Below are 26,498 nucleotides of genomic sequence, written 5' to 3' on the forward strand. Positions count from 1 at the left end.
AAAGAAACTTCTGAAAGTAAGCTATATCTTTTCTTTTTTGGTGGGTGGGGTGCCGGGGAATGAACTCAGGGGTACTTGAGCCACATCCCCAGCCCTATTTTGTATTTTATTTGGAGATAGGATCTTACTGAATTGCTTTTGCTAAGGCTGGCTTTGAACTTGTGATCTTCCTGCCTCAGCCTTCCCAGCCACTGGGATTATAGGCATGTGCCACCTTGCCTGGACTGTGTATTCCTTTTTTATTTTTTTAAATTTTATCCTTTTTTATTTTGAAATGTTTCAAACATGTCAAAAAGTTTGAATAATATTCAATTATAGAAATCTTAACATTTTGCCATATTTGTTTTATATTTTTCTCTTATTAGAGATACAGCAGTTATCTCAAATACTTATCATTCTATGCATGCTTTTATTTGTGTAGTTTATACACATATATAGCCAAGCCTAATATATTATTTCACAAGATTTTAAAGTTGATATTATGGTATAATAGTGTGTATACTTTCCTGAAATTTGCTTTCTTTGTCCAACTCTTGTGTTTTGACAGTTATCTCAAAATTACATTCCTTTAAATTTGTTTATTTTAACTGCTACATATAATCCTCTTGCATGAGTATGCTATAGTTATCCATTATTATATTGACTTACATTATCTATATTTTTTCTAGTAGAAATAGTGCTGAATGAACATTCCTGTTCATGTCTTCTGTGCCTGCTCGAGAGCTTTTCTAGAGGAGAAGTGAGATTTCTGGGCAATAGAGTATAGATAGCTATTTTCAATTCACTAGCTAATTCAGAATGGTTCCTCAAACTGGATGAAATAACTTACAATCCTGAGAGGAATGTTTGTATTGGTTCCTTCCTTTCCAATGCATGGTATCTTCAGACTTTTAAATGTGGCCAAACTGATGACATGAAATAGTAATTGATTTTTTATTGTATTTTGTATTTGTTCTTTTTTTAGAAATACATGACAGTAGAGTATATTTTGGCATACTACATGTACATAGAGTATAACTTCCTATTGGTAATTGATTTTTAAAATTTTGCATTACCTGACTCATGGGGTTAAGTACCATTTGTTTATTGTCCAGTTGGGTTTCTCTGTGGAATTATTTGATCTAATTCTTGATCTATTATTTTATTGTTATGTTTGTCTTTTTCTTGTTAAACCATGGAAGTTCTTCACACATTCCAAATTCATATCTTTTGCTAACTAGGTACATTGCAATAAAATTTATTCCAGATTGGGTTTTCTTTTCTTACTTTGCTTATTTTTTTTATTTAGAAGTATTAAAAATCTTAACATAGTAGAATTTATCATTTAAAAAATAGTTTGTGTGTTTTTGTATCTAGATCAAGGAATTTTGTCTTTCATGTTTCAATGTTTAATCCATTTGAAATTGATTTTGTATTTGATATGAAGTGGGAATCTATTTACAACCTGTTGTCTCAGCTATAATAATTTAATACTGCATCTTTTCTTCACTAATTTGTAAGCTCAACATTGATGTATGTGAGAGTTTGTTTTTATAGCTTCTAAATGATTCATATTTTATTTAGGGTCTCTTTAGTAATGTCACACTTTCTTAATTTCACTTCATAAGTAGAGTTAGTCCACCTTAAACTGTTATTTCTCTTCAGAGTTATTTTGTTTTTTCTTTATTGTTGACTCATTAATATTCATTTTAGAATCAGCTTGATAAAATCCATAAAACATATGGCATGAAGTTTGATTAAAATTGCATTTAACTTTATAGATGTAATTTGGACAGACTGACATCCTGAGAGTATTTGGTTTTCTCATCCCCCAATAATATATCTGTCTACTGATGTAGGTGTTCTTTTAGCTCTTTCAATATAGTTTTATGGTATTTAATTGAATAGTCTTGCTTTTTTATTTCTCCGTTCTTTTTAGAATTTTTGTATATTATTTTTCTTTATAGTAGGTATCTTTAAATTTTTTATTTAATGTTTTATAATTTTATTGGTGATGTTTGGAAATGCTGTTTAGTTTGGTTTATTCTTTGCTCTAGGAAATTCATTGAGCTCTCTTATTACTTTTAATATTTTCGCTGTAGATTTTCTGTTATAATCAAATGTTGTTTACACTCAACTAGTGTTCAAATAAAGTAGTTTTATTTCATTCTTCTGCCTGTGCTTGTGTGCATGTGTGGGCTTAATAGGCTAATACCTCCAGACCAATGTTGAATATTATGTGGTATACTGGGGATCCTTAGCTTATCCCTTACTTTAAAAGGAATGTCTTTACCTTTCATCCTTAATTATTAAGTATGATATGAAGTTTTTATAGAGATTTTTCCAGGTTAAGGCATTGCTTTTCTTTTTCTTGTTTGCAAGATTTTGTATTTTTTTTTACATATTGAATTTTATATTTTATGAAGACCGAATATTTCTTCCATTTCTATTGATAGTCTTTTTTATCATTTTTATCTATTAATGTGGTCAATTAGATTAATATATTTTCTTAAATTTTTTAATTTGTTTAAATTAGTTATACATGACAATAGAATGTATTTATGCACTTTGATATATCATACATAGGTGGGATATAATTTTTCATTTTTTTGAGTGCACATGTTGCAGAATCATATTGGTCATGTGATCACACACACACACACACACACACACACACACACACACACACATATATACATACAGTAATAATGTCTGTTTCATTCTACTATCTTTCCTATCCCCACATCCCCTGCTCTCCCCTCCCATCACTTCCCTCTACCTAATCTAAGGTAATACTATTCTTCTCTAGTGCCCCCATCCTTACTGTAATTTAGCATTCTCCTATTAGAGAAAACATTATGCCTTTGGTTTTGTGGGATTGGCTTATTTCGCTTAGCATGATATTCTCCAACTCTAACCATTTACTGGCAATTGCCATAATTTCACTCTTCTTTAAAGCTGAGTAATATTTTATTGAGCATATATAACATATTTTCTTTATCTATTCATCTGTTGAGGGACACCTAGGTTGGTTCCATAGTCTAGCTATTGTGAATTGAGCTGCTATAAACATTGCTGTGGCTATGTCACCATAGTATGCTGATTTTAAGTCCTGTGGATATAAACCAAGGAGTGGGATAACTGGGTTCAATGGTGGTTCCAGTCCCAGTTTTCTGAGTTATCTCCATACTGCTTTCCATAGTTGTTGAACCAATTTGCAGTCCCACCAGCAATGTATGAGTGTACCTTTTTCGCCATATCCTTGCCAACACTTATTGTTGTTTGTATTCTTAATAGCTGCCATTCTGACAGGAGTAAAATGAAATCTTAAAGTAGTTTTGATTTGCATTTTTTTAATTGCTAGAGATGTTGAACACTTTTTCATATATATGTTGATCAATTGCATTTCTTCTGTGAAGTGTCTGTTCAATTCCTTAGCCCATTTATTGATTGGGTTATTTGGGGTTTTTTTAGGTATTGTTTTTTGAGTTCTTTATATATCCTAGAGATTAATGCTGTATCAGAGGTGCATGTGGTAAAGATTTTCTCCCAATCTGTAGGCTGTCTCCTCATTATTAATTGTTTCCTTTGCTGAGAAGAGTTTATTTTTATTTTTATTTTTTTTAATATTTATTTTTTAGTTCTCAGCGGACACAACATCTTTGTCTGTTGTGGTGCTGAGGATCGAACCCGGGCCGCACGCATGCCAGGTGAGCGCGCTACCGCTTGAGCCACATCCCCAGACCTGAGAAGAGTTTTTTAATTTGAATCCATCCCATTTGTTGATTCTTGATTTTACTTCTTTTGCTTTAGGAGTCTTGTTAAGGAAGTCAGATCCTAGGCTGATGTGGTGCAGATTTGGCCTTATTTTTCCTTCTATTTGGCCCAGGGTCTCTGTTCTAGTGCCTAAATCTTTGGCCCACTTCAAGTTTATTTTTGTGCAGGCTGAGAAATAGAGGTTTAATTTCATTTTGCTACATATGGATTTACAGTTTTGCCAGCACCATTTGTTGAATAGGCTATCTTTTCTCCAATGTATATTTTTGGCACCCTTGTCTAGTATGAGATAACTGTATTTATGTGGGTTTGTCTCTGTGTCCTCTATTCTGTACAATTGGTCTACAAGACTATTTTGGTGCCAATACCATGCCGTTTTTGTTACTATTGCTCTGTAATATAGTTTAAGGTCTGGTATAGTGATGCCACCTGCTTCACTCTTCTTGCTAAGGATTGCTTTAGCTATTCTGGGTCCCTTATTTTTCCAGATGAATTTCATGACTGCTTTTTCTACTTCTATGAGGAATGTCATGGGGATTTTGATTGGGATTGCATTTCTGTATAATACTTCTGGTAGTATGGTCATTCTGACAATATTAATTCTGCCTATCCAAGAACAAGGGAGATCTTTCCATCTTATAAGATCTTTAATTTCTTTCTTTAGTGTTCTGTAGTTTTCATTGTAGATGTCTTTCACCTCTTTCATTGATTCCCAAGTATTTTATTTTTTTGAAGTGCTTTCTCTTTTTCTACTTCCTGAAATAAATTGAAGAGCATTGGTATTAGTTTTTTTGTAAAGGTCTTGAAGAACTTTGCTGTATATCCATCAGGTCTTGAGCTTTTCTTAGTTGGTAGGCTTCTGATGGCATCTTCTATTTTATCGCTTGAAATTGATCTGTTTGAATTGTGTATATACTCCAGTTCAGTTTGGGCAAATCATGTGACTCTAGAAATTTGCTGATACCTTTGATATTTTATATTTTATTGGAGTGCAAATTTTCAAAATATTTCTGATTATCTTCTTAATTTCTGTAATGTCTATTGTGATATTTCCATTTTAGTAATTTGAGTTTTCTCTCTCCCTCTCTTCATTAGCACAGCTAAGGACTTATCAATTTTATTTATTTTTTTCAAAGAACCAACTTTTTGTTTTGTCAATCTTTTTCAATTGTTTCTTTTGTTTCAATTTTGTTGATTTCAGCTCTGACTTTAATTATTTCCTGTCTTCTACTGCTTTTGGTGTTGATTTGTTGTTCTTTTTCTAGAGCTTTGAGATGTAATGTTAGGTTATTTATTTGTTGACTTTTTCTTCTTTTAGGGAATGAACTCCATGCAATGAACTTTCCTCTTAGTACTTCCTTCATAATTTTCCAGAGATTTTGGTGTATTGTGTCAGTGTTCTCATTTACCTCTAAGAATTTTTAAATCTCCTCTTTGATGTCTTTTGGGATCCCATTGTTCATTCAGTAGCATATTATTTAGTCTCCAGGTGTTGGAGTAGCTTCTATTTTTCATTTTATCATTGATTTTTAATTTCATTCTATTATGATCTGATAGAATGCAGGGCAGTATCTCTACTTTTTTGTATTTGCTACAAGTTGCTTTGTGGCATAATATACAGTCTGTTTTAGAGAAGGAGCTGTGTGCTGCTGAGAAGAAAGTGTATTCACTCATTGATGGATTAAATAATCTATATACATTTGTTAAGTCTAAGTTACTGATTGTGTTATTTGGTTCTATAGTTTCTTTGTTTAGCTTTTGTTTGGAAGATCTATCCAGTGGTGAAAGTGGTATGTTATAATCACCCAGAATTATTGTGTTATGGTCTGTTTAACTCTTGAACTTGAGAAGAGTTTGTTTGATGAACATAGATGCTCCATTGTTTGCGGCATATAAAATTATTATTTTTATGTCTTGTTTTGAATGGTTCCCTTAAGCAGTATGAAATGTCCTTGTTTATCTCTTTTGATTAACTTTGGCTTGAAGTCTACTTTATTTGATATGAGGATGGAAACCCCTGCATGTTTCTGAAGTCCAAGTGAGTGGTATGTTTTTCCCCAAACTTTCACCTTTAGTCTGTGGATGTCTTTTCCTATGAGATGAGTCTCTTGAAGGCAGCATATTGTTAGGTCTTTTTTTTTTTTTTAAATGCAATCTACTAGTCTATGTCTTTTGATTGGTGAAATTTGGCCGTCAACTTTCAGGGTTATTATTGAAACATGATTAGTATGATCTGTCATTTTGTTTATTTTTTGTATTTAACTTGACTTGGTTTCTCTTTTCATTGTTTTTTCCTTTTAATTATCTCCTCATGGAATATTTTTCTGAGGATGATCTATAAAGTGCAGGCTTTTGAATTGTAAATTCTTTTAACTTTTGTTTATCATGGAAGGTTTTTATTTTGCCATCAAATCTAAAGCTTAATTTTTCTGGATATAAGATTTTTGGTTAGCATCTATTTTCTTTCAGAGCTTGGTATATGTTGTTCCAGGATCCTCTAGCTTTCAGGGTCTGGGTTAAAAAAATCTTCAGAGATCCTAATTGGTTTTCCCCTCTGTGTGATCTGATTCCTTTCTCTTGTGGCTTTTAAAATTCTATCCTTATTCTGTATAATAGGCATTTTCATTATAATGAGTGGGGAGGGCTTTGGTGATGGCTGCAGAGTCCCAAGATGTAGGTGGAAGTAGGCCTGGGTTCAGTCCTGGGTCTGCTGGTAGGCATGTGGTCCTGTGACTAACCTTGTGCTTGGCTACTGTGTGAGTGGGAGGCGTGGTCCTAGGCCTGAGGCTTTGCTTGAGGTGGGTCTGCTGGTCAGTGCCGTAGTCCTGGGCCAGGACCTGTGCCTTGGTTCCTGTGTGGGTTGGTGGGGAGGTTCTGGGCCTGGGGCTAGGGTCCGGCATGGGTGTACTGGTCCTGCCGGGATTCATTCTTCAGGATGCCCTAGCACTCACCTGAGGCAAAGGTCATTCAGAGTGGATTTGGCAATGTGTCATGGTAAAGAAAAGTCAGAAAAGGCCAGAATTAGCTTTCCACAACTATCCTTAGGTCTATTTTGGCATGAAAAACATATAAACTACTGCATGTCCCTCCAACAACTCCTCTTGTTCCCCATAGTGTGGGTAGAGGTGATTTTGCAGAATAATCTGTATTACGGGTAGCTTGGGTCATGGCTAAATAGAAGATTATTTGGAGACTAAGAGGAGTCTGCACTGCCTGTGGGAATCTAAGTCAGGGCAATTTAATAGTGGAGCACAGTCCTCAAATGAGGAACCTAGACTATGAATTAGTTAACCTCTAGGCCTTTCTTGGCTTTTAAAATTCTATCAGAGGAAGGGGTAGAAATAGGGAATTTGTTCAATGGAGCTAGTCAGCATTCTAAAATCTAGTAAGGTGGCTTTATAGAAAAATCCGGTTAGTGTGCTGTTGAGAAAAACCAGATCAAAGGTAGAGAAATAATCTGCATTTCTTTGTAATTTTTTCAAAGCCGTAACTACAGCCAAGAGAGAAAAGTTTATAACAACCAAAACTTAAAAATGTTCAAGGTTTAAGCTTTGTCTGTACTGCTGCTACCTGCTGAGAGATTTATAGAAGACCTATTAGACTTTCTCTTTCAACCTGCAAATGTGACTATGGCTAGAGATGCCATTCTTGCTCTTCATGGAGAATCTGGAAAAGTCTTGCTGTTTATTTAGGGTTACTGCATGAAGCAAATTTCTGATTTGTGTTTGTAGTACTGAAGGCTCTTATGTAGAGATCACAGTGATCTCTTAATTGCTTAAGAAATTTGTTTGAAAACCTTACACTCTGCTAGGTTATGGGCCCGTGCCTGAACTTTGAAAATCCACCATGGCAGTGCTCAGGTGGAGCTTGCTGTTCAGTAACCCAGATGTCCTTGAGAGAAAGACACCATGGACATGAACATGGTGATGTGAACATTTTAGGGTAATATTGTGGTTGAGTCTTTCTGGACTTGCAGGCCTCTTGCAGATCTCTGCCTCCTTGTTTTTCTTCAAACACAACCTGGGCCAGAGGAGAAGGCATTAAGGAAATCTGTGGTGTGAATGCATTCCTTTTGTAGTATTCACCATAACTGATATAAGTAATACTTGTACAATTATTTATTTGCTTGACTTCCCCACTATAAACTCCACAGTGAAAAATGTCTGTTCAGCTGTATTCATCAGCTCTTAGCGTAGTGTCTTACATATATTAGCCAGTTAGTGAATATTGTATGAATTCATAAATAATTAAGAATTTGTCTTAATAGTTATTTGTCCATCTGTAAATAAATTGGAATTTTATGGTCTGAATTAATTTTTATGGCAAATTATAGCTCCATCCAAGTTCATTTACTAATATGGAATATAGTCTTATTCTTTTAGTAGAATATATAATAGACATATTTAGTGATGTGTTCATAAATGCAAAAAAACCTGTTTTCTGTTAGAATTAGCTCTAGTTTATAGCATTTTCTAATTTCTGTAGTCTAAATATACCTATTGTGGCATTATAATGAAAATGCCTATTATACAGAATAAGGATAGAATTTTAAAAGCCACAAGAGAAAGGAATCAGATCACATAGAGGGGAAAACCAATTAGGATCTCTGTAGATTTTTCAACCCAGACCCTGAAAGCTAGAAGATCCTGGAACAACATATACCAAGCTAATACATTTCATGAAGTATGAAGTTGGGAAGAGATGTGTACAACTGATTCTTATGCATCAGTGAACCATACTGAAGTTTTTAAATATCTTTCTTTTACCAATGCATTTTTCTCAAATACAAAGTTTGTGATAGTGATACACATTCAATAGAATATGTACTTTAAAATGATTGTAGATTAGTTAAGCTAGTGCTATCAACTATAAAAGATAAACAAAAAAAAAATCTTTGTAGCTCAACATAATAGAAATTTATTTCTGACTTCTATGAAGTCTGTATGTGACTAATCAGCTGAGGGTTCCTCCAAATTTTCATTGAGTTTCCAGGTTCATTTTTTCTGTTGCTCCGTAATCACTAATGTCTCGAGTGAAAAATATGAAGGTGATATGTGAGAATTTTTCTTATAGGTCATAGAAGTGGCACATACTATCTCACTTATAATCCATTGGCTTGAATATAGTCTTAAAACCATAGCCACCAATAACTAAATATAAGGAAATGTTTATAAGAGGAAAAGGAAATAAATTTGTTGAATAGCCATAATATTCCACAATTTTCTAGTCATATTACAGAGTACACTGATCGATTTTTACTCTTCTCCTTATTTCTTCTCCAATAAATAAATTTACATAAGCAGGCTGGTAATGGTTAGAAGTGGAGTCTAGTTAAATCTTTTTCTGTGCAGAGTTAACTTGATCGTATGAGGTTGGCTTTGGCCTCATTAACATCAGTCTTTAACTCATAATCCTTTCCTTTTTTGAATTACTGTATTATTTTTAATGCTATAAGGCATATTTAGGATTGAAAGGTGTGTGTGTGTGTGTGTGTGTGTGTGTGTGTGTGTTTATAAATAATCTTGAATTGTCAAGATGTTTTTTGATAATTATGAGTACTAGTAAAACTAAAAGGCTCTACCCTATGAGTTGAGATTTACAGGCATGCATATTTATGGTCACACAGATATTAATTACAATATTCTTAGATTCTTGCAGTCTGAAAAACTTTTCTATCAAAAAATCAAATATAAAATAGCCATTACCAGGGTCAGGGGACTTAGGGAAAGGGACATTGTTGTTTAATGTGTGTAGAGTTTCAGTTTTTGAAGGAAAGTGTCAGAGATCTATTTTGCAACTGTGTAATTATATATAACATTAGTGAAGTGTACACTTAAAAATGATTAAGATGGTAAATTTTATGTTCTTTTTTTACCATATTAAAAAATGTACTACTACAAATAATGAGTAATTAATACTTTTTTTTTTGAGCCGAACAATGTTCTTAGCTTTATTTTAACCATTAGGAGCTACTTTAAAGAAGTAAAACCCCATCAAGGAGCATATAATATAATTGGTGATAGATTAATATTGACAGCTAATTTACTGGAAGTGTATTATATAACAGGTATTGTACAAGACATTTCATATAAATTATTTCTAATTATCAATAAAATATGGGAAGATAAGTATTTTTTTATCATATCCTTTCCTTTTTATTTTATTGTTAAAGAAGCTAAATTCTGTAGATATGATGGTTTAGTACCTTGCTGAAGGTTGCAAAGTTTCTAATCTTGGATCTGGTATTTAAACTCAACTATCTAGCTTCAAAATCCTTTTTCTATATATTACATCATGCCTCTCATTACATAAAAATAAACTAGTAATTTGATGCTTTATACTTTGGTATTTGTACTGTCAATAAGTATTGTCTATTTTATTGTAATTATCCTGGCAAAATTGAAAGAAAGGATAAATTATTTAATTTATAGTAGCAGTTAATCTGATTGCATTTTAACTTTAGATAGACAACCATAAAATTTTTTGTTGGCTCAAATTGCTGTCTCTCTTTTTGTTTTTTTTTACTTTTGGGAACATTAATTATTTTTCCCTGTGTCTTCACATACAGGTTATGTGGGTATGTAATTTGTGCCGAAAACAACAGGAAATCCTCACTAAATCAGGAGCATGGTTTTATAACAGTGGATCTAATATACCACAGCAATCTGATCAAAAAGTTCTTCGAGGACTGCGAAATGAGGAGGCGCCTCAGGAGAAGAAAGCAAAACTGCGTGAGCAGGCCCAATTCCAAGGACCCCCAGGTGACTTATCTGTACCGGCAGTGGAGAAAAGTCGTTCTCATGGGCTCACAAGACAGGATTCTATTAAAAATGGGTCAGGAATGAAGCACCAAATTGCCAGTGACATAGCTTCAGACAGGTAAACATTTTGTTTAATCTTTAGGTGAATTTATTTTTCTTTAAAATATTTTTTTAAGTTGTAAAATGGAAACAATACCTTTATTTTATTTATTTATTTTATGTGGTGCTAAGACAAGAGCTCTACCACTGAGCTACAGTGCTAGCCCGAATATATTATTCTTAATCCTCATTCCAAACAGAAATAAAAAAAACATGGAACATATTATAAATGTTAATATTTTACATAAATACTAAACATGATATTCAGGACTTGAGCTGTGATAGGTTTAGACAATCTTATGTTTGATGTCGGAGTGCTATCAGATAGATTTCCCAGATAAAGAAGTGAAATAAATACTTTTTTAAAATTCTAGTCTTTCAAGATGCTTTGAAGTATCATGCTGAAGTCTTGATTTGTATTTCTTGAATAATGGCATAGGACATTTCTTCTTGTATTTTTTAACCATTCACATATTTTCTTTGTGAAGAGTCTATACCATTTATTTTTTTGCACTTAAATTCCTGAATTATAAGAGTGGTTGATATTCCCTTTCAAGCTATATGTATTGTAAATATTTCTTCTTGAAATTTCTTGAAGTATAACTTAAACAGTTTAACAAATTTTCAATGAAAAAAATGTTTTATTTGGATGATGTCTAATTTGTTATTATTATCATTAGTGGTTTGTGTGTCTTGTCTAAGGAATCCTTACCTACCCTAAAATGTGGAAGGTGTTCTATTCTAAGTCCTTCAAGAAGCTTTATAACTTTAGTTTAAATAAAGAGAAAACAATATTTTTTTATATTTTTCCTAGAAGCTTTATAATTTTAGATTTTTACATTTAGATCTATTATTCAATTTTGGTTAACCTTGTGTGTGGTCAAACAGGAAGATTTAAATGTCTTTTTTTTAACATGGATATTCAGTTGTTTCAATACCATTTGTTGAAAAGATAAAATCTTTTCTCTACCGAATGGCTTTTTTTCTTTGTCAAATTCTTTAACATTTGAGTGGGTCTGTATGTAGATTTTCCATTCCATTTCGCTGATCAATCTGTATTCTAAAACCACATTGTTTTGATTACTGTAGAGTTATATTATCTTCAAACCAGGTAGTCTTTAACTTTTTAAAAAAGCTGTTTTAAATATTCTTTTTAAAAGCTGTTTTGGGTATTCCAAGTATTTCTATTTGAAGTTTAGAATCATGCCATAAGTATAATTTAGACTAGTGTTCCCACAAATGCATGACTTTTTACTTAATTCACACAGAAATGTGTCTGCCACTTCTGAACATTATAAATAATATAAAGTAAGTTTCTTATAAGCAGCATATAGTTGGATCTTGTGTTTTAAGTCCATTTAGTCTCTGTCTTTTGAATAAGTTAACCCATTTACGTTTTTGATAATTGTTGAGAGGTCAGGTCTTATTAAAATCATTAAAATTGATTTCTAGTTTTATTATTGTTCCTTTTCCCTCCTCTCTCCCCTCCTCCTCCTCCTCCTCCTTCTTCCCGGTTTATTTAAATTGACAAATGAAAATGGTATGTTTTATTTATGGTGGGTAATATGATGTTTTGACATGTACACTTTGTGGAATAAGGTAAATCAAGTTATTTGACATGTATTATTACCTCCTATACCTATTTTTTTGGTTATGAGAAGACTTTTAGCAGTTTTCAAATATACATTATTATTAACTATAGTCATGATGTACAATAGCACTCTTTTTTATACTAATCTTTAATGGGGTTCAGTGTGATATTTCCATACATGTACAGTGTGCACTCTTTCCTTTCTTATAATCTTCCTTTGTGGTTAATTGATTTAGTTTAGTAGAGTGTTTTGATTCCTTGCTTCTTCTTCTTATTATTATTTTGGTTTGTCTTTTATAGATTTTTGTTTTGTTTCATTTTAGGCTTACCAAAACATCTTTTGAATATTACAAGCTATTTTGAAATATATCACTATATCATGATCATGAAGATAAGAAACAAAAGAAAATGAAAATGTTTTACTAGAAAATTCTATACTTTGATTACTTTCTGCCTACATTTTGAATTTTGATGTTCCATTTTACATTTTTCTATATTGTCTCTCTCTTAGCATATTATTAATGTAGTTATTATTTTAATTGTTTTGTTTTATAGTCAACTAAAGATATGAATAATCTATGCACTATGTGGACAATAGTAGAATATTCTGATTTTGTCTGTATAGTAACTCTTACCAGTGAGTTTTATACCTTCTGATGTTTTCTTCTTACTCATTAATTTCTCTTTCTTTCAGTTTAAAGAACTCCTGTCATATTTCCTCTAGGATAGGTCTGGTGGAGATATATGATCTCAGATTTTTTTTTTAAATCTTCTTGGTTGGTAATTTCTCTATTCAGTACTGTAAAAATCTTCTGCCTTCTCTCCAGTCCTATAAAGTTTTTACCAAGAAGTCTGGTACCAGGTGAATTGGAACACTCTTATGTCTTGTTCCTTTTTTCCCCCCTTGCTTTAAGAAACTTTTCTTTAACTTTTGAGAGCTTGATTATAATATATCTTGGGGTAGACCTGATTGAATTTAATCTGACTGGCAACCTTTGACCTTTTCTGCTCTGAACATTTGTATCTTTTTCTAGGTTGGGGAAGTATTCTGTTATTATCTCTTTGAATAGACTTCCTTATTCAAAGACTGACCTTTGGCAGTCTCAAGTCCCTTTTGAACCTCAGTGACCTGAATATTTACTCTTTTAATCCTGTCTCCCAATTCCCTTAAGCTTTTTTTATTCCCTTTCGTTCTTTTTTTTCTTTTTACTCCTCTCTGTATTTTCAAATACATTGTGTTTGATCTCCCACGTTTTTTCTTCTGTTGTCTTCTGCTATTGATGCCTTTTATTGTGTTTTTAAACTTGCTTAGTGTATTTTTCAGTTCAGTAATTTGTTTATTTTAAACTGATTCCATTTCATTGTTAAGTTTCTCTGTAGGAGTATTAAATCATTTATTTATGTTTTCTTGATTTCTAGTTTTATTATTGTTCCTTTACTTTATATAAGCGTTTAAAATTCTCCATTCAAGAATTCACTCATATTCTTGGTGTATGGCATAATATTTTGGCTGTTAGGTAAGGCCAACAGGGTCCTGAAAGTTTTTGATATTTCTTGGTATGTGACATGATCTATGCATGGAAAGATTAGGTATTTTTTGCAGTCTTTGAAATCTTTGTGCCTATATTTTCAGAAATTCTAAACAGGGTGCTTATTTTCTCTGGGCCTGTTGTCACTTCTGCTGTTTTGCCACTAGATATGCCCTGTCTAGATTTGCCATGAGCCTGTTTTTGGCATGCTGTCACTTTTTCAGCACTAGAGGGTGATTCAAGCCCAATTTTGTTCCAAATCCATGCTGTTATGTTCAACATGAACTGGGGGACTTTGTCCCTAAAAGCCTCTCCCAGGGGCTGGGGGAGGTCCAGAGATTTTGTCTACAGTCAATAGCCTCTGGTCAGGCACTATGGAGGGATTAACTCCAGGCTCTTATGTCATGATAGTGCTCCTCTTTGGTTTCCTCCCCTAAGCAGACACCTATTCTCTCTGTGTTGTGCTGCTTGTGTCTGTGGGAGAAATGGTGGACAGTTCTCTAGCCAGAAATGCCACAATGCTGTATCATGCCCTGAGCCCAGCCCACCAAGACCAGTGCAACACCAAAGTAGGACTCATAGTACTATGAGCTGCCCACTTATGAGGTGAACTATTGACCCAAGATCATATCAACCAGTAACAGGTGATATTGACTAGAATAGAAGTCTGATAGACTGGTGCTATTTATCACCCTGCTATTGCAGCTATTCTAGAGGCTCCATTCTTGGCACTGGCCTGGGGATGGATCTGTTAGAGTCTGCCTGATGTTAGGTTTCACCAGCCTGACACTTACTTCCAGAGCAAAATCCTTTGCTTAGTCCCATATCTAATCTTTAGTGGATAGAATATTGTTCCTAAGGTTGAGGTAGTGTTAGTGAAGGCAGTCCTTTAGCCACTCAGGATAAGGGAAAGTTGGGATGCACCTGATTCTCATAGGTGCAAGTACCTGTACTGTCTCAGATATACCTAGGCCTATACTGCTGCTGGCAGTGATGCAAACCATAGACTCATGTCTATCCCACGAGGAACAAGTCTTTGCTTATTGCAGGGATAGGTCTAGAGGCTCTGTCTGTAACATGATCTGGGTATAGTTAGGACCTTTGCTTTTTACTGGGCCTTGGTCTCACTGTGGTTGACCTGACCCTGGGCTTCAAGGCAAAAATCTTATGTTAACTTTTGTACCTTGCTTCCCAGCAGGTATAGTCTTGTTCCCTGCTACACTACCTGAGGTTGGGGGAGAGATGGTATAAGCAATCCTTTGGTCCCTTAGCTACATGGTTCCAAAGGCTCAGTCTGTGGATGCTGGTCTGGGTCCTGATTTATGGGGCCATGCCCAGCATCAGGTTTCATCATTGCAGGTCTGGTAGTAGGTTTCAAGTCTGAGACCTGGACTTAATTCCTTCTCTATCCTTCAAGTGGGAGGTTTCTCTCTCCAAACTGTTCTGCATTGCTTGGAGATGGTAGAGGGGTGATGTGGGCAACTCTTTCCTTCCTGCCTTCTGCAATAAATTTTTTCTTAATATTTTATGAGGCACTATGGTCTCTTACATGGCATCATTAGCTCTTGCAAAGATAGTTTGGTATGTTGTTCAAATTGAGTAATATCTGATCATTTGTAGGGTGATTTTTTTGCTACATTTTAAAAATTTCAGGTTTCATTGAAATTTTATTGGTATTAGATGTTTAAAACATTGTGAAATTAGATAAAATGAATGAATTTTTCTTTCAACAGGACTCTTTTTATTAGATAAAGAGATGCCTATATTTTTAGAGTGCTGAGAGTGTGTACCTAGAACCAAACAAGTTGTATTTAAATGTATTTAATGGATTACATATGGTTTAAAGACTATGTAACCTATTTTAATGAGCTGATCTATGAAACTGTGGCATAATTTTTATGAATCTTGTTTAAAAGGGTTATCTTAAATGTGTTGTGAGAAAATAATTGCATGAACATAAGAGAAGTAAGATAAAAAGTTCTCACTAGTGGCCTGTGTGGGGAGGGAATAAGTAACGTTTGGACATGTGGGCTGGCTGGAAATAAAAGGCTGAAAAAGTAATATCAAGAAATAAAAACAAAGGACAAGAAATACATTGAGAGCAGGGGATTTTGGGGTGGAAAAGACTCTATGGGTCTGATCCTAAGAAAGGGAAAAAGTCCACGAATGCTTTATTTATAGTGAAACACATCAAAGGAATTTATTGTGAGGAAGGGTTCTTCAAGGTAAACAAAAAGTCAGAGGCTGTGGGGAAGTTGGCCTGATTGGGGACTTATCAGTTGTGCAATATTTCTTCTTCCTCCAGGCAGCTGGTGTTTCAAGGCTAGTTGGGCACACTGGTATCTCTTTCTACCTCTGTAGAGTTGTGATTTAACCTAGGGCTGCCTGAGCCAATAAATTCTGAGGTATTACAGAATTCTCTTTGATCAGGATGTTTGCCAAGGTAGCAAAGCAGTCTTATATAGGTAAGATAATACCTAGAGTACTCAAAGGGGCTCACTTCTGCTTAGAAATGGCTCAGACACGCCCATAGTTCATTCATGGTTTCCAACAAAAAGGTATAAATGGAAATAATTTTTTTCAGTTTTTTTAATTTTTATTTATTTATTTATTTATTTTTTATTGGTTGTTCAAAATATTACAAAGCTCTTGACATATCATATTTCATACATTAGATTCAAGTGGGTTATGAACTCCCATTTTTACCCCAAATACAGATTGCAGAATCACATCGGTTACACATCCACATTTTTACATAATGCCATATTAGTAACTGTTGTATTCTGTTACCTTTCCTATCCTCTACTATCCCCCTCCCATCCCCTCCCATCTTCTCTCTCTCTACCCCATGTACTGTAATTCATTTCTCTCCTTGTTTATTTTCCCATTCCCCTCACAACCTCTTATATGTAATTTTGTATAGCAATGAGGGTCTCCCTCCATTTCCATGCAATTTCCCTTTGTCTCCCTTTCCCTCCCACCTCATGTCTCTGTTTAATGTTAATCTTTTTCACCTGCTCTTCCTCCCCACTCTATTCTTAGTTGCTCTCATTATATCAAAGAAGACATTTGGCATTTGTTTTTTAGGGGTTGGCTAGCTTCACTAAGCATAATCTGCTCTAGTGCCATCCATTTCCCTGCAAATTCCACGATTTTGTCATTTTTTACTGCTGCGTAATACTCTATGGTGTATAAATGCCACATTTTTTTTATCCATTCATCTATTGAAGGGCATCTAGGTTGGTTCCACAGTCTTGCTATTGTGAATTGTGTTGCTATGAACATCGATGTGGCAGTATCCCTGTAGTGCGCTCTTTTAAGGTCTTCAGGGAATAGTCCGAGAAGGGCAATAGCTGGGTCAAATGGTGGTTCCATTCCCAGCTTTCCCAGGAATCTCCATACTGCTTTCCAAATTGGCCACACCAATTTGCAGTCCCACCCGCAATGTACAAGAGTACCCTTTTCCTCACATCCTCGCCAGCACTTGTTGTTTTTTGACTTCAGAATGGCTGCCAATCTCACTGGAGTGAGATGGTATCTTAGGGTAGTTTTGATGTGCATTTCTCTAACTGCTAGAGATGGTGAGCATTTTTTCATGTACTTGTTGATTGATTGTATGTCCTCCTCTGAGAAGTGTCTGTTCAGGTCCTTGGCCCATTTGCTGATTGGGTTATTTGTTATCTTATTGTCTAATTTTTTGAGTTCTTTTTATACTCTGGATATTAGGGCTCTATCTGAAGTGTAAGGAGTAAAAATTTGTTCCCATGATGTAGGCTCCCTATTTACCTCTCTTATTGTTTCTCTTGCTGAGAAAAAACTTTTTAGTTTAAGTAAGTCCCATTTGTTGATTCTTGTTATTAACTCTTGTGCTATGGGTGTCCTATTAAGGAATTTTGAGCCCGTCCCCACAATATGTAGATTGGAGCCAACTTTTTCTTCTATCAGACGCAGAGTCTCTGATTTGATATCAAGCTCCTTGATCCATTTTGAGTTAACTTTTGTGCATGGCGAGAGAAGGGGATTCAGTTTCATTTTGTTGCATATGGATTTCCAGTTTTCCCAACACCATTTGTTAAAGATGCTATCCTTCCTCCATTGCATGCTTTTAGCCCCTTTATCAAATATAAGATAGTTGTAACTTTGTGGATTAGTCTCTGTGTCCTCTATTCGGTACCATTGGTCCACCTGCCTGTTTTGGTATCAGTACCATGCTGTTTTTGTTACTATTGCTCTGTAATATAGTTTGAAATCTGGTATCGCTATACCGCCTGATTCACACTTCCTGCTTAGAATTGCTTTTGCTATTCTGAGTCTTTTATTTTTCCATATGAATTTCATGATTGCTTTATCTATTTCTACAAGAAATGCTGTTGGCATTTTGATTGGCATTGCATTAAACCTATAGAGAACTTTTGGTAATATCGCCATTTTGATGATGTTAGTTCTGCCTATCCATGAACAGGGTATATTTTTCCATCTTCTAAAATCTTCTTCTACTTCTCTTTTTAGGGTTCTGTAGTTTTCATTGTATAAATCTTTCACCTCTTTTGTTAGGTTGATTCCCAATATTTTATTTTTTTTGAGGATATTGTGAATGGAGTGTTTTTCCTCATTTTCGTTTCAGAAGTTTTGTCACTGATATACAGAAATGCCTTTGATTTATGCGTGTTGATTTTATATCCTGCCACTTTGCTGAATTCATTTATTAGTTCTAGTAGTTTTTTTGTAGACCCTTTTGGGTCTTCTAGGTATAGAATCATGTCACTGCAAATAGTGATAATTTAAGTTCTTCTTTTCCTATTTTTATGCCTTTAATTTCTTTCGTCTGTCTAATTGCTCTGGCCAGTGTTTCGAGAACTATGTTGAACAGAAGTGGTGAGAGAGGGCATGCATCCCTGTCTTGTTCCAGATTTTAGAGTGAATGCCTTCATTTTTTCTCCATTCAGAATGATGCTAGCCTGAGGCTTAGCATAGATAGCTTTTACAATGTCAAGGTAAGTTCCTGTTATCCCTAGTTTTTCTAATGTTTTGAACATAAAGGGATGCTATACTTGGTCGAATGCTTTTTCTGCATCTATCGAGATGATCATATGGTTCTTATCTTTAAGTCTATTGATGTGGTGAATAACATTTATTGATTTCCGTATATTGAACCATCCTTGCATCCCAGGGATGAATCCTACTTGATCATGGTGCACAATTTTTTTGATGTGTTTTTGTATCTGATTTGCCAGAATTTTATTGAGGATTTTTGCATCTAGGTTCATTAGAGATATTGGTCTGTAGTTTTCTTTCTTTGAGGTGTCTTTGTCTGGTTTCGGAATCAGGGTGATGTTGGCCTCATAGAATGAATTTGGAAGAGCTCCCTCTTTTTCTATTTCCTGAAATAACTTGAAAAGTATTGGTATTAATTCTTCTTTAAAGGTTTTGTAAAACTCCACTGTATACCCATCTGGTCCTGGGCTTTTCTTGGTTGGTAGTCTTTTGATTGCTTCTTCTATTTCATCCATTGATATTGGTCTGTTCAAATTGTGTGTATCCTCCTAACTCAGTCTGGGCAAGTCATATGACTTAAGATATTTATCGATGTCTTCACTATCTTCTATTTTATTGGAAGATAGGTTTTCAAAATAATTTCTAATTGTCTTCTGTATTTCTGTAGCATCTGTTGTGATAATGCCTTTTTCATCCCGTATGTTAGTAATTTGAGTTCTCTCTCTTCTTCTCTTCATTAGCATGGCTAAGGGTCTGTTGATCTTATTTATTTTTTCGAAGAACCAACTTTTACTTTTGTTAATTTTTTCAATAGTTTCTTTTGTTTCCATTTCGTTGATTTCCGCTCTGATTTTAATTATTTCTTGCCTTCTGCTACATTTGCTTTTGTTTTGCTCTTCCTTTTCTAGGGCTTTGAGATGAAGTGTGAGCTCATTTATTTGTTGGTTTTTTCTTTTTTTGAGGAATGACCACCAGGCGATGAATTTTCCTCTTAAAACTGCTTTCATTGTGTCTCATAGATTCTGATATGTTGTGTCTGTATTTTCATTTATCTCTAAGAATTTTTTGATTTCCTCCTTTATGTCTTCTGTAACCCATTGATCATTCAGTAACATATTGTTCATTTTCCATGTGATGTAGGATTTTTCCTTCCTTCTTTTATCATTGATTTCCAGTTGCATTCCATTATGATCAGATAAAATGCATGGTATTATCTTCACCCCTTTATATTTACTGAGGGTTGCCCTATGGCATAATATATGGTCTATCTTTGAGAAGGATCCATGTGCTGCTGAGAAAAAAGTATATCCACTTGATGATGGTTGATATATTCTATATATGTCAGTTAAGTCTAGGTTATTGATTGTGATATTGAGTTCTATAGTTTCTTTATTCAACTTTTGTTTGGAGGATCTGTCCAATGGTGAGAGAGGTGTGTTGAAGTCACCCATAATTATTGTGTTGTGGTCTATTTGATTCTTGAACTTGAGGAGAATTTGTTTTATGAACATCGCAGCACCATTATTTGGTGCCTAAATATTGATAATTGTTATGTCTTGTTGGTGAATTGTTCCTTTTAACAGTATATAATGTCCTTCCTTATCCCTTTTGATTAACTTAGTCTTGAAGTTGATTTTATTTGATATGAGGATGGCCACCCCTGCTTGCTTACGAGGACCGTGTGCGTGGTATATTATTCCCAACCTTTCACCTTGAGCCTGTGTATGTCTTTTCCAATCAGATGTGTCTCCTGGAGGCAGCATATTGTTGGATTTGTTTTTTTAATCCATGTTACCAGCCTATGTCGCTTTATTGGACAGTTTAAGCCATTAACATTTAGAGTTACTATTGATATATGGTTTGTACTTCCAGCCATGTTTGATTATTTATCTTTTTTTTTTTTAATTTAGTTTGTTTCTCCAGGATTAATTTTCCCCCTGCCCTCTGTCTTTACCAAGGCACTTCCCGCTGATGGTTTTGGTTATTGTTTTTCATTTCTTCCTCACGCAGTGTTTTGCTCAAGATGCTTTGCAATGCTGGTTTTCTGGCTGCAAAATCTTTTAACTTTTGTTTATCATGAAAGATTTTTATTTCGTTGTCGTACCTGAAGCTTAGTTTTGGTGGATACAGAATTCTTGGTGGGCATCCATTGTCTTTCTGTGTTTGAAATACGTTGTTCCAGGATCTTCTCGCTTTCAGCGTCTGTGATAAAAAATTCGTTGTTAACCTTTTTGATTTACCCCTGAATGTAATCTGCCTCCTTTCTCTTGTAGCTTTTAATATTTTCTCTTTGTTCTGTATGTTGGATATCTTCATAACAATGTGTCTTGGCGTTGGTCTACTGTGATTTTGTATGCTCGGTGTCCTGTATGCATCTACAATTTGTATATCCATTTCCTTTTTCATTTCTGGAAAGTTTTCTGTAATTATTTCATTCAGCAGGTTACTCGTTCCCTTGGTTTGAATCTCTATCCCTTCCTCTATCCCGATGACTCTTAAGTTAGTTTTTTTTATGTTACCCCATATTTCTTGGATGTTTTTCTCGTTATTTTTTACCAGCCTTTCTGAGTTGGCTAGACTCTTTTCAAGATGATATATTTTGTCTTCATTATCTGATGTTTTGGCTTCTACTTGCTCCACTCTGTTAGTGATACTCTCATTTGAGTTTTTAATTTGGTTTTTAGTTTCCTTCATTTCTAGAATTATTGTTTGATTTTTTATAATCTCTATCTCCTGATAAAGATGCTTAACTTCTTCTTTTATCTGTTTATGTAATTCATTTTCAATGTGTTCTTTCACTGTTTGAATTTGCTGTCTCATATCCTCTTTAAGGTTCCATTCCATCTGTCTAAGGTATTCCTTGAGTTCTTTATATGACCATTTTTCTGATGACTCTAGGTCCTCCTCAATATTTAGGCTGTCCTGCATTGTTTGTACTCCTTTTCTTCCTTGCTTTTTCATGCTGCTCATGTTACTTCTTGTTCTGTTTGACTGCTGAGTTACTGTTTACTCCTATAAATTTATTTGATGCTTGGGAGGAAAGGTATTAGAAGGGAAGGGAAGAAGTCACTAAAGAGAATGAGAGTAATCAGGTAGAATTCAAGGAAGGGGGAATAAGAAAATTGAAAAGAAATGAAAAGACAAAGGAAAAAAATAGAAAATAAAAAAAATAAAAAGAGTAATAATAATAAAAAAATAAAAATTAAAATTAAAAACAAATAGAAAAAAATTTTTTAAAAAATTTAAAAAACAGCAACAAAAAAATGAAAATGAAAAAAAAGAACCCAAATTAAAAAAAAATTAATAAATGCAGTCTTAGAGTTTGATTAACTTCTCTTCCAGTGGGTGGAGCTGTGCCCACCAGGCCAAGTTTCTCCTGTCATTACGCGGGAACCAATCACTGTGCAGCAGCTCCTCCTCCCAGACTGGGCGAGTCTCCAATCCTGAGTGCCTAGGGCCTTCTCTTTTGTCTAGTCGCTTCCCCACTTTTCCTCAAGCCAGGCCCTGCTCACCGGTGACGCTCACCACAATACTGGCTACACGCTAGGTCTGCTGCTCCCAGGAGCCCTGTTTTCATGAATGACTGGGCACACTCTCCCAGTTTGCCATTCCCTCAGACCCTAAGTTTGTAGAGCTTGGGGCTGAGAATCCTCAGGGAATTTTACTTTTCTCCGGTAGCCATGCCCCCGGTAGCTGGTGCAAGAGACCTCAGTTGTCAGCATTGGTGGGAGCGGTAGCCGGGAGTTCCGCGCCGCGGGTGCCGCGCCACTCCTGATTCCCTCTGTCTGGCTATCTTGCTCACGGGAGTGCTGGGAGGGGCCCTTAAGGTTTCCCCGCTGTGTGGAGAGGGAAGGCTAGGGGATTACACACCTGTATCCGCTGGTTTCAATGAAGTTATCTCCTCTGCAGCATTCTGGTGACGTCAGTCCTCCTCCATGGTGGAATCCCATGCAAATGGCGACAGTTCGTTTCCCTTTGCTGGGTGACCAATGCAACGGGTGCGTCCTGACTGTCTCTCCCAAGCCCCATTTCAATCCTGTGGCCACTGCCTATGAAGGCTCCCTTGGCATTAACCTCCATAGGATCAGAAGGTCCGACCAGTTGTTTCAGCGGGATCGTTTAGTGCTGAGTCACTGCAGTTTGTCTGCGAGAAGCAGGCGAATAGGAGCTTCAATTCAGCCGATCCGGGCTCGGTGTGTGTTCTGAGAGGCCCAGACTGTTCGCCCCAGATCCACGTCAGCTCAGCATTGCCCAGTGATCCTGAGCAAACAGCATTTAGACGGTTTACGACTCCCTATGCCCACGCAGCTGAAGAGGTCAGAGACTTGATCTCTTCGCGCCCGCCGCCATGTTGGATCCCCCTGGAAATAATTTTTAAGAGGGAATCAAAGTATGAGTATGAAATTATGAGAACTAAGTAATGAGAAAATATAAAACTGATGATTGCCATAGGAGAAAAAAATCCTAATAAGTTGTAAGCAAGTGTCTTTATAACCTTAATTCCTTCATAATTCTTCTTTTGCTTTTTAGATTATCAGGGAAACAGAAGGGCACTAAAGATAGCTATGTATATGGTAGTAATTTCAGTACTACCAAATTTAATATACTTGGTGCTTATGGTGGATGAATGAAACCTGTAATACTGATTTTAGTATGACTGTTGTACTTTCTGCAGCATCATTGTTTTTTTATTTTTAAATTTAATTTAATTTTGTTTTAAAAATGTTATTGATTTAAAAAAATGACAGTGGAATGCATTACAATTTTTATTACACATATTTTTCATATCTCTGGTTGTATATAAAGTATGTTGACATCGTGTCTTTATACATGTACTTTGGATAATGATGTCTATCACATTCCACCATCCCTGCTAATCCCCTTCCCCCTCCCTTTCCCCCCATTCCTTTGCCCTATTTAGAATTCATGTATTCTTTCCATGCTCCCCCTCCATATCCCACTATGAGTCAGCCTCCTTATATCAGAGAAGACATTCTGCATTTGTTGTTTGGGGATTGACAAACTTCACTTAGCACTATCTTTTCCAACGCCATCCATTTACCTGAAAATACCAAGATTTTGTTCTCTTTTATTGCTGAGTAAAATTCCTTTGTGTATATATGCTACATTTTTTTTTAATCAATTCATCCACTGAAGGGCATCTAGGTTGGCTCCACAGTTTAGCTATTGTGAATTGTGCTGCTATAAACATTGATGTGGATGTGTCCCTGTAGTATGCTGTTTTTAAGTCTTTTGGGTATAGTCTGAGGAGAGGGTTTTTTTTTTTTATTGACAGAACAATCCATCAATAGATTTGAAGACAAATATTGATATGGTCTCACATAGCCAATGCTAAGAGTCTTCTTTTTCTTGAGAATATGATAAGGTTTCTGAAATAAAAAGTCTCTTTTAAAAATGATGTTTAATAAATTATAGTAATTGTTTTGACTGCATAGAAGTCAGTTTGTTTTCTTAGAGTAAGTAACTTAAATATTTTTAGTGTCAGTATATGGACACTAAAATGTTCTGATTTTTCAGTTGAATTAAACTTGAATTATTCTGAAGTTTCCTTCATTTAAGTGATCTATAGGGTTGCAGTATGTGCTAGTGTGCCCAGGATGATCCCAGTTTATTCTGGCATCCTGCATGGATTGGCATTGTCCTGGATTTTAAGTATTTTATTAAGAATTGCATTAAAATTAGCTGGTGTGCATTTGGCAGCTTTCTAGATTACTTAGAGCTCCTGCCATGATTTCTTTCCATGAGGGTTGCTTTTGCAATGAACATAATTCTCAACTGAAATACAACAAGCAGTAAGCCATTCCTGCTCCCCTTGCTCAATGTTTCAGATTCAAGATAGCTAGCATTTCTCTTAGAACAAAAGGCAAGATGTCCTCTGATAAAGCAAAGTACAACAGGAAGGTCTGTGTTGGTGGTGCCAAAAGTGTTTGACACTGCTGCTCTATTTGCAATTTAGTGTGTTGGCCACTTTAGTCATAGCTCATTCTTTAGAATTTGAGATGCAGGAGCCAGGTTTCTGAAATATGGAATTATAGATTAGTCATATGTGAAATATGCATGAGAAATAGATGCTGAAAAATCCTGTCATAGAATGTATAGAATGTTGTAGAATGACAAATGGTTTTTGGCAGTGTTTTATCATTTATTTATAGATAGTGTAAATTTATAACTATGTTTTATTATTTGGTAAGTTATACATGTACTTTTGTGTCCAAAGTACATGTATAAAGACATGAATTTGTATCAACATACTTTATATACAACCAGAGATATGAAAAATTGTGCTGTATACATGTACACTTTGATTGATTTTTGTGTAACTTGTACAGATTTTTAATGATATTTGCTGTCCACTAGAGGGCTCACAGTCACTGAACACATGCATGCAAAAAGAAGAAAAAAAAATCTGGTGAAGAAGCATCATCATCTATTTCAAGAATTATTAGAATCATTTTAAGAAAGCCCCTAGATGACAAAGGAATAGGGATATAGAAGATGTGTTTTACATGTTACTCTGTGAAGCATGACTGTTATGCTTTAGATATGAAATGTCCCCTAAAAGATAAAGCAAGAAAGTTTAGAGGTGAAATGATTGGATTTTGAGACCTTAACTGAATCAGTGCATTAATCTCCTGATTGGGATTAACAGGGTGGTAACTATAGACTTCATGTGGCTGGAGGAGGTTGATCCCTGGGGGTGTGCCTTTGGGGTATATATTTTGTCCTTGTTGAGCAGAGCTTGCTCTCTCTTTTTTGTGAAGTGGTGTCTTGAGCTGCTTTCATCCACCACACACTTCTATGATGTTCTGCCTCTCCCAGGGCTCCAAAAAATGGAGTTGGGCATCTGCAGACTAAGACCTTAAAACCATGAGGCCTCAGATAAACTTTTCCTTGTCTGATTGTTCTTGTCAGGTCTTTTGGTCATGGAAGTGAAAAAGCTGATTAAAACAATGACTTTGGATTAGGTGGCTGTTTTTTAAAATTGATTTTAGTCAGTTTTAATTCCAGGTGTTTTGTAATCATAAAAAGTGAATTATTGTTTCCACTAAGCCATAAGTGTTGAAATTTTGAAAGGCATTTTAAAACAAGTGCTTTCCAACACTAAGACATTGAAATTTTTCTCTATAAGAGGAATTGAATGCATCAAATAGATTTCATGATGTAAGCCTCTGTTGTATCTTCTTTATCATTATATTCCTAGTACCTTGCACAGTAATTGATATTTAGTGGTGCTCCTTGAATAGTTGTTGAAAAACTAACTGAAAGGATAAGTAAAATACTTAAGAAAAAAAAGGGATGAAATATAAGGATGAGGGAGTGTCTGATAGAATGCTGGGAAGAGACTTATAGATCTCAAGAACAGTTGGAGTTATATCTTCAAATTCTATAACACTGTCTCAGTGTTTTGTCTCTTTTTTCAGTGTATCTTTTCTAAAATTATTTTCTATGTTCAGCTGTTTTACATGGTAGGAAAAATAAACATTATTAGAAATTTGTCTAGTAAATGAAAGAAAGAAATTTTATAGTAGTCTTCATATTGAAAATCAGAACATTATTCATCCCATTTGGGAGTTAATAAGTAACTTGAAAAAAAGCTATTTAGAGAGATTTGATAGTCAAGAAACAAAACTTGTATGGAAATATAGTTAAGATCCAAGATAATACATAATTGCAGTGGGTCTTATACTATCACTGTTGAGTTAGAGCATAAGTATGAACTTAGCCATTGAAAATTTATCACAATGT

The 26,498-nt window shown here is 34.9% G+C and overlaps 1 protein-coding gene across 20 annotated transcripts in view; it reads left to right on the forward strand.

The window, feature by feature from the left end:
* The window catches only part of RIMS2 (regulating synaptic membrane exocytosis 2), a gene marked incomplete at both ends in the record, with an annotated part of 602,684 nt that overhangs the window by 171,947 nt on the left and 404,239 nt on the right, over nt 1-26,498 (forward strand). For all 20 annotated transcript variants that reach the window (XM_081266168.1, XM_081266157.1, XM_081266187.1 and 17 more), the window contains one exon: nt 10,325-10,635. In XM_081266168.1, the coding sequence (XP_081122294.1) occupies nt 10,325-10,635 (311 nt within the window). The remainder of the gene's footprint in view (nt 1-10,324; nt 10,636-26,498) is intronic.

The sequence above is a fragment of the Spermophilus citellus genome (assembly GCF_964194105.1).
Source record: "Spermophilus citellus genome assembly, chromosome: 14".
Taxonomy (NCBI): Eukaryota; Metazoa; Chordata; class Mammalia; order Rodentia; family Sciuridae; genus Spermophilus; species Spermophilus citellus.